Raw genomic sequence first — 9169 nt, forward strand, 5'->3', positions numbered from 1 at the left:
TAAAGTATATAGTATATGAAATAATTTAAAATAATATATCTAAAAAATTTAAAACAGTTTAATATATAAAATTTAAAATAAATAAAATAGTTTAAAATAAATAAAAAATCAAAGAGTCCAAATTTACATGAATAAGGGCTTGATTGCAATTAAAATGAAATTTTAGGGTCCAAATTTGAATAAAATAAACGTAAGTATATAAAAAGGATTAAATTAAAATCTAAATAAAATTCAAAGGGGAAATTCGCATAAAAAAATAAAGCAGAGGATGGATTTGAAACGCGCTGAAACATGCGAGGGGTTAACTGAGAAAATATCCCAAACCCCATTAAGTGCGCCACTCCAACTTGCAAATAGAGGGACTAAATTGAATTCGAAGTAAAATAAAAGGGTCGAATTAAAAAATAAAAAAAACAAGGCGAGACTTAATCGAAGCACGTAGCAAAAGCGAAAGCCCCATTTGCGCAAATAACCCAAAATAAAAAAAAACACACAGATCCCTTTTGTGGAGCGGGTCGGGTTCCGGTCGGCCTTCCCAAAACGATCCCGTTTTGGCGTCTAGGGAGGCCAAATGAAACTACGTTGTTTCAGTGTTTTATAAAAGACTAAATTTGTTTTGAAATTTCATTTTTAGCCATTAGTTTTAAAAAAAAAAAAACTAAAAGAACTTTGGAATTCTCTCATCCTCTCCCCTTGTCTCCGGTCGAAAGGGCCACTGACCATCCGTTCACCCACCATAGACGGTGGCAGACGTTGCGTAAAATGTGGTTTTTCAGCTCCTTTTCAAATGGGTCTGAAGACGAAACCCTCGAAGCCTGCAAAAACCAAAAGAAAAAGGCCCACTTTCACCCCCTTTTTCGTGTTCGATTCCGACCGTGGAGAGAAACCTTCGATGACGGGACCACAAGGTGACGATGCAGTCGTGAGGTAACTCCGGTGAGCCATTTCCTCTTTTTTTTTAATGTAAAAATAACAGAAAAAAAAAACTTTAAAGCAATATTTGAAATAAAAAAAGAAAAGGTCACCTTGAAAGTTTTTTAGTTTTTTGATAGATTTTCGTATTTCTCTTTTTTGAACCTGGAGAAGAAGAAGAAACATACAAGCATGTTGATATGGCTTTTATAGCCAAATTACCAGATTTGATTTCTATTTTTTGTTTCTTTGTTATTTGTTTTCTTTGTTTGTCCTTTCTGCTTGCATGTAGATCTTCGTTTTGCAGGTGTCAGAGGCGTGGGTGAGCGATGGTTGGTGCGTGAGGTGGCTGAGCATGCGTGGGGAGGCCAATGGTGGGAGCGGCGGCCGCAATAGGGACTAGCCCTAAGGTCAGTTTGCTGGAAAAAAATTTAAGATAGTGGGCTAGGGTTTCTAGACTTTTGGGCTTATTGGGTTTGAGTAGTTTAGCCCTAGGTTTAATATGTAAATAGACATTTATTTTAGACTATTTTATTATTTGTTTGGGTTTTATTATTTGTTTTGTTGATTTGGGTTTAGTCCAAAATTGGCTATTACACAACTTATTTTTTTTTTATAATTACAAAGAGAGAGAGAGAGTTTTCAATTATCTGAAAATTTTATGACTTTGGTATATTATACAGTCATCACAAGGAAATTTCAAATATATTGAAGGGTAAAACTCGGAGAAGAGATGATAATGATGATTACGAAGCATTCTTATCATAAAAGAGGGAAAAAATGTTAGAAATTTTACTCATTGAAGAATTTTCTGTACAGAAAATATTGATTATATATATATATATATATATATATTAATGTAATTTGAATATTTGATTTTTTTAATTTTAAATTAAAGAACATATAATTAAATTAAATGAATATTCTTGTTAATCATGTACTATTTTTATTATGGGTAAACTATACAAAATAGTCACTTAACTATATATATTTTTTATTATAGGCACTTAAAATAAAAAATTTACAATTTAAGCACCAACGTTATTTCGTTAAAACCACAAACAAAAAGATAAAGTGACAGTTAAAAGAATCGATATAATTAGGCACTTAAAATAAAAAAATTTGCAATTTAAGCACCCACGTTAAATAGTTTGGTCACTCTCGTTAAAATCACAAACAATAAGATGAACTAACAGTTAAAAGAATCGGTATAATTAAGGGTGAGCATTCGATCGAATCGAATAATTTTTTTGAGTTAATCGAGTTAATAAGTCCTCTTTTATCATCCTAGTTCGATTTGAAATTTTTTCGAATTAAGTTGAGTGAAATAGAAATTGACTCGACTTGAATTGAAAAAATTAAACATGTCAAATTAAAATCTTATTACAAGATAACTAATTCTTGAAAAAATTTTCAAAGCAAAATAATAATAAAAAGATACTTTAGTATGATAAACTTAAATCATTAATTAAATTATTTAGTTCCCAAAGTTATTATTTTATAAATTTTAAAATTTTTAACTTTATATTTTTTTAAAAGATAAATTTTAGAATTTTTAAAATATTTTGAATTTTAAAAATTATTTTGTATTTTTTGTTGAAAGAGAGACAAATTTGTTCATTTTAAAAATTGACAAGGACCAAAAGGGTATTCACACTAGTCTGTTATTCAAGTTATTTGAATTGTAAAATTCAACTTGACTCGAATTCGAAACTTGAATTACTTATTCGAGTTTACTCGAATAACTCGATTCAATTAACTCAAAATTCGAATTTTTTTAAATTTTGAATTGAATCAAGTTTTGTTCACCCCTAGGTATAATAACAAATTTAGCCCTCAACTTTTACATATTATATCAATTTATTCATAATTTTAAAAATTAACACTTAAAATTTATAAATGATCTTAACTTGTTCCTAATTCTAAAAATTTTAAAAATATATAAATACATAAATATTTTTTAAAAATATAATAATATATCTTAAAATATATATAAAAATAAAAAATATTGTTGACAAGAAATAATAATATATAAAATTTAAAAATATACCAAATAAACAAATAATTTTAAAAAATAAAAAATAAAAATTAATTTTATATAAAGATAAAATAAATTAAAAAACCCCATTCCTCATACCTCTCTTTCTACCCCATCCTTCTTTGGACACAAGGAGATGTTAAAAGGTGACTTATACTGTAACTCAGATAGGCAAAGCGTTTCACTTGGGATGCTCTCTTTTTTCCTTTAATTCCTAACGCTGCTAATGTGTATTATGATCATTTCCAACTATCTTAAAAACGGTTGTATCCAATAAATCTGTAAACTCCCTCCATATCTTTGGATCTTTTCAAGGTTGCAATATGTAGAATAACATGTTTTCTACGTGGACACCACTCATTGTTTGATATATTTGTAGCTGTAATCCTAATCTTCATTGTTTAAAATGTTTGAATAATTCCCACCCAATTTTAAGTCAAATCTTTTAAAATTTCAATTTACTTCAAAAAAATTTTAAAATATATCTTCCTTCAACTAAACAATTAAATTTAAAATACCATTTTAAGAATTTTGAAATAGTGATATATAAATCATCAGTGTATGAAATGCAAGCATCTAAATATATATATTGATGAATTATAAAATGAGAGTAAAAACTCTAACAGTAACACAGTTAGCGCGACTCGGATCTAAATTATATCTGAAGCGATACATGAATATCTAAATATTAGAGAAAAACATATCCAACATAACTTTTTTTTCCCTTAAACTATTTGTATGATTTATTCAACCACAAACTTTTCATTTAAATCTTATCTTCTTAAATCAATCTACTCCTTTTATCATATGTGGTTGCAATTTGCTAATTAAAATCAACTGTTTATATATACATTATCAGAGAAAATTCAATTTAGATTTTTCTTGAGTATTATATAGACTCTTATCATTTGACATTTCCACATACTTTCCTAAATAATAAACGCTAAACTGATCAGTTTCTGTTTAAAACTGTCTAAGTTTGGACATTTTTTTATTATTATAGGAAAATGATTTAATAAGCCAGCCCAAGAAGGGAGTGGGATAGAATTTGGGTATTAGGAATATGAACCACAACTATAGGAGTTGGCTAGTATAGTGGTGTAGATACAAATTAAGTTAAACCCGTTTTGAGTTGGTTTTGGAAATCAATCAATTGAATTTACCAACTCTAGTTTCAAAACAGCTATTGTTATTGATTATTTGCGGCTTGCTTTTCCATTCTTTTATTATGATAGATAAAATAAAAAAAGACACTGAGATAAACAAAACCTTTCTGCATTCTAATACTACTTCCAAATATTCAGGATTCTCATCAATGGTTGCTGTAACCCAATAATAAACACAGACCTTACTGTAGTAATATGGTTGATAATTAAAATAAATAAATAAATAAATAAATAAATAAAAACTATACTCTTCACTTTTATCATACAATTCTAACTTATTAATTATTTCATAACACCATTTTTTTTGCTTACCAAGAAAAAGATTATATGTATGTAAGTTGCACGTCAAACTAACAAAAAGATTTGAAGGAAAAAATGATTACAACTTGCCCCTTCACTTCACCCTCAACCCTACATTATTTTGTCGGATAAAGATGGAAGCCTTCGGAAGAAGTTCAGTGCCGGTGACGGCATCTGATCCCGAAATACCGGGTGCCGGAAATAGTAGAACCCGAATGCCATTGCTATCATCTTTGGTGGTACCAAATATAACACGAATGCCACCATCAAACATAATCCAACAAAAATGGCCGTCGCACGTGGGTCTCGCCATGTCACCAATGCTTGAACACGTTCGCCTTGCGTGGCGACATCACCCAATATGTTTTGCACACGTGCACCAATCGCGCGTAACTTATCATACCTCGTGCGTATAATGTCCGGTGATCGGGTGCTTGGCATTGTATCGAACTCTTCATCGAGTTCATCACGATCCACGCTGTCTGCCAATGACATCTTAGGACAAAAGTGGGGTAATTTCTCCTTTGATCTAAACCTATAGTTCCATACTCCAATCGCAAACACATAAAATGCCAACGTGGGAATGATCAAATCAGGGAACCACACCAGCATCACTAGCAATGCATGCACAAGTATCGTAGCCGTTGGATTCTTCCACATACGTGTATCCTCTATCCACCGTACCATATCAATCAAACACGATAGCACATTGACTATCCTTGACCAATTCGCACGTACTTTTCGCATGCTGAACGTGTGTGAGTCGGCATCGAGCATGTAACGGACCACTTCACTCCTCAGTGGTGGCTCTGATCGCGACAAGTGTGCGGCCAAGATTTTCACGGATGTGCTCCTCAGCATCTCTTGTTGGGGCATTCCTAAAGGCTTTATATGGTGCATCAACGGTAACAAAGGCTGAGAGTACACGTGTAAGAAATCTAGTGTTGGAGCTGCACGAACAAACCTTACAGCCACCTCCAGCTCACCCATTTTTTGTACCCCGCTATTACCCAACATCACCAACGGATATGTATTTTTGTACACCTTACCCGTTTCCAAAGTAGATACACGTATTCGTACTTTTCCCATGCGGAAGTCGGGACGCGTGGCTTCTTTTCCACTGTCAATGTCCAATGCTCCCCAACTATCGAACACACCTATTGTCAACACCGTACATGGATCATATACCTTCCACGTGTACTGCTCATTCCATTTTGGATCTAAAGAATCGGACACTGTACGAGTTCGGACCCATTTCGACCCGTATTTTGCCACGGTGTATGCATCCGTAGACCCTTTACTGTTTATAGTTTTCATCGGCAACAAATTCTTACAACCAATGATCCCAAGCTCAAGTGTCCCGACCGGTGGTTTCCACAACTGTCTTGCAGTCGGCCGGTAATCACTGCAGACGTGCGCCGCCTCATCCATCACGTGATATCCACCGTCAAAACATAGGCTCAAATGTACTCTGCCTTTGTAGCCTTTCTTATCACTTTTTGGATCCTCGAGATTGAACCATCGAGATATCACTTTTCGATCATCGACACGACGTTCAATGGAGGTCAGCGGGATTCCGACGACTCCTAGTGTCACTGGTCCTTTCTGTTGGCGGTACTCGAGATAGAATATTAAATGTTCGGCAAATGGCTCGGCGGCTACGAACATGAGATCTTCATTCCATGATGGATTTCCGTTACGAGAAATAGAAGCTTTAGTTTTCTGCACTTGGAATCCCAATTGCGCTTTTATTTGAAATGAACCTTCTTTCAACGCCGTCAATGGCAAAATATCTTGCGCTTCAAGGACGGAAGCTCGAAGGTACCAAAGCTTAGGAGAGAGATAAATTTTGGCACGAGAACTCACAAGGTTACCGACGGCGTCCGATTTCCACGAATCAGGAAATGCTTCGTCAGCTTGGGTTCCGATCCAAGTAGCAAGCATTAGATCACCTCTATGAGCTCCACCTCCTTCTAACCTATACCATTGAGGTGCCAAGGGGCTATCCGGTGGGTCTCGTAAAGGAATCTCCGTCGCATCGAAACAAACCCCGCCTAAGAAATTGGCGCCACCCGCATCGGCCCAAACAGACACTTCTAGAAACGAGGAAGTTTCTGGTGTGTCGCGGGCGAAGGCAAATGTTTGGTCCCACTCAAAATACTTAGCTTTTCGAGCTGGTTTTGATGTCACGTGGCAACCTGCGGCGGCGATCTTAACGATGGGGCTTCCATTGGTGGGTAGGTTGCCTGCTTTCACTACTTTGACAAAAACATAATGCATTTTTTCAACAAGATCAAACGAGGATCGTTCGATTCGAGTGTGATCAGGTGGGTCCACGGAGGAAGCATAACTGGCAGGGGTTGCTGGTTGTGTGAATGGCGGCGGAGCAGAGGTGGTTCGTGTAACTTTGATTTCCGGAATAGACCCGGATGTAACTGATGCCATGATACCCGACTGTGGCGGCGGGACCCAGTTAGCTGATGTAGGATCAAGTACAATATCATCATCATGATCATCAGCTTGTACGGATTTCGAATCTGCTTCTGGCTCCACCTGATCATATCCTTCTGCTGGCTTCTCGTCTTCAGCTTCACCCTTTTCTTCTCCCGCTGACGCAGCTTCAACAGCCTTCACGGACTCACCGTCCGCAGGCGGACTTGCAGCATTGTCATCAGGCTTCACCTCAGCTGGCGGTGGTTGTTGGTCAGACGGCACAGGGGCCGCTGCATTATCTGAAGGCGGCTCCACCTTTCCCTCCTTCGCTTTCGCCTCCTCAACAGGCAGAGGAGGAGGTGGCGGCACATCATTAACATAATAAATCTTCAAACCAATCTCACCACGAATCCAACTAAGCAAATATTTCTTCTCCAAAGGATAATAAATCAAAGCTTCTTCACCCTTCTTAACGAACTGTCCCGAACTCAACTTCAGCCTTCCGAGGGAATTTTGCCTACTAGTTGGCCCATGATTCTTATCATGATAAACATCAAGCTCAAGCATGTCACTGAAAACATCAGAGGGTTTTTCGACATTGAACTGAAGAACCTCGTTCCATGTAGGGTTTATGTCCCTGGTAACCGTCCTTGTTCGCTTCCTTTGTCCGTAGTAGTCAACCACAACGTAAGGACTCGACGTCCCGTGACCATCTTTGGGTACTAAATTACGTGCATCAACCACTTCTACCACAAGTTTCTGAGTCGTCGCCATGAAAAAACAAAGAAAAAATCAAAATCTCTTTTTCTTGTTCCTTCTTAATTTTCAAATATAATACATTACAAGAGGAAAAGAGTTTTTTTTCTGGGTTTATAACGAGAGGAAAAGGGTTTTTTTCCTGGGTTTATAGAGAGATGTTAAATAGTGTGAAAGGTAAAGAGATTTAAAGGTGCATAATAGCTTAACCTAGAAGGAGACACAAGACCTTTTCTTTTAGAAATACCATGACAGTTAAAGATTCTTAGGGTTCTTTTTAAAGCTTTTGCTTTTGACCGTCCTTTAGGCTTTAGCAGCATATATGTTTAAACAAAGCATCATGTGGAGTAGATGATGAGCTGAGCAGCATAAAGAAGGCAAAGGGTGATGGAATCAAGGAAGCTTTTGTCAAAGATGAGGCTCTTTCCTTTTTAGAAGTCGGTGCCAATCTTTGTTTTATGAGAGGGGGTAATTTGACAATGATGTAGCAAATGGCGATTACCAGTGCTGAAGTAGTCAGCAACAACACCGCCCCTTCTTTTTTTTCCTTTCTCGCAATCCAATGAAACCCTGATTGGAACATGTAGGGCAATTCTAGTTTGTAGCCTCATGCCAGTGGGGATCTACCATTACTACTTTTTCCTCACTTTTTTGAAACCGAGTAGTGGAGCAAAATTTATGTTTCAAACAAAATGATGGGGATTCTTGAAAACCAAATTAAAGCCCTTTGCTTATATGTGAAAATTGTTTATATATCTTTGACAAAAGAGTCGTTTCTGCTTTTATTTAGTTTCATAATATAGAAGTGAGCAGCTGTTAAAACTATGTATACGAAGAAATTGATGATTTCGTAAATAAATAAATAAAAAAAGTGGGGTTTTTCAAGGAAGTATATACATGAGAATCAGTTTGGCATTTCTGTTTGTCTAAAGTAATATACATGAGAATCAGTTTGGCATTTCGTAAAAAAAAAAAAAAAGTGGGGTTTTTCAAGGAAGTATATACAAAAATGTGAGGGTTTGTATATAATAAGGTTACTCAAGAAAATTGATGAACCATTTTATTATTACTTTAACAAATTTAATGAAAAGATAAATTCTCAAATTGACATTTCGGAAATCTACAAACTTAGACAAATCGAAAAATAGAGAGCATTAAAGATTTGTAAACAATCAGTTTGTATCATAATCTGGAGAATGTAAGAAAATGTGATCCAAAATCTTGGCATTTCATACTCATAAAGATTTTTAGTATAGAAAAATAAAAGATTATTCTACTGGGCATGTTTTATAATAAATTATGTATTTTTACCATTTGGATAAAATTTTGTTATTTTACTTGAGCTTTAAATATGCTAAAACTTGAAACTAGCTCCATATGTATTCTTTTGTTGACTTGAAGTCACCAGTAATTTTGGGGAATTATTTGAGGTGTGTGTTGATTATTTGCTACTAGGATGAACCAATAACTTTATTTAAGCTGATTACAAATATTCTTATTAACCTACTCTACCTTGGAAACCTTCTGTCATTACATTGATTTCGATTTTTTCTTCTGTCGAAAC

The 9169-nt window shown here is 35.2% G+C and overlaps 1 protein-coding gene and 1 long non-coding RNA gene across 2 annotated transcripts; one reads left to right on the forward strand and one right to left on the reverse strand.

The window, feature by feature from the left end:
• The first annotated feature begins 638 nt into the window (after positions 1-638).
• LOC128283453 (uncharacterized) lies at positions 639-1696 on the forward strand. Its single transcript, XR_008273801.1, has 3 exons — positions 639-936; positions 1220-1322; positions 1596-1696. It is a non-coding gene; the product is annotated as an uncharacterized LOC128283453 (long non-coding RNA).
• Positions 1697-4371: 2675 nt separating this feature from the next.
• Positions 4372-8068, reverse strand: LOC108470657 (FT-interacting protein 7). The gene has a single exon (XM_017772047.2). The coding sequence runs from the start codon at positions 7621-7623 to the stop codon at positions 4528-4530; it is 3096 nt and encodes a 1031-aa protein (XP_017627536.1). The 5' UTR covers positions 7624-8068; the 3' UTR covers positions 4372-4527.
• Positions 8069-9169: the final 1101 nt, after the last annotated feature.

This window comes from Gossypium arboreum, chromosome 11, assembly GCF_025698485.1.
Source record: "Gossypium arboreum isolate Shixiya-1 chromosome 11, ASM2569848v2, whole genome shotgun sequence".
Taxonomy (NCBI): domain Eukaryota; kingdom Viridiplantae; phylum Streptophyta; class Magnoliopsida; order Malvales; family Malvaceae; genus Gossypium; species Gossypium arboreum.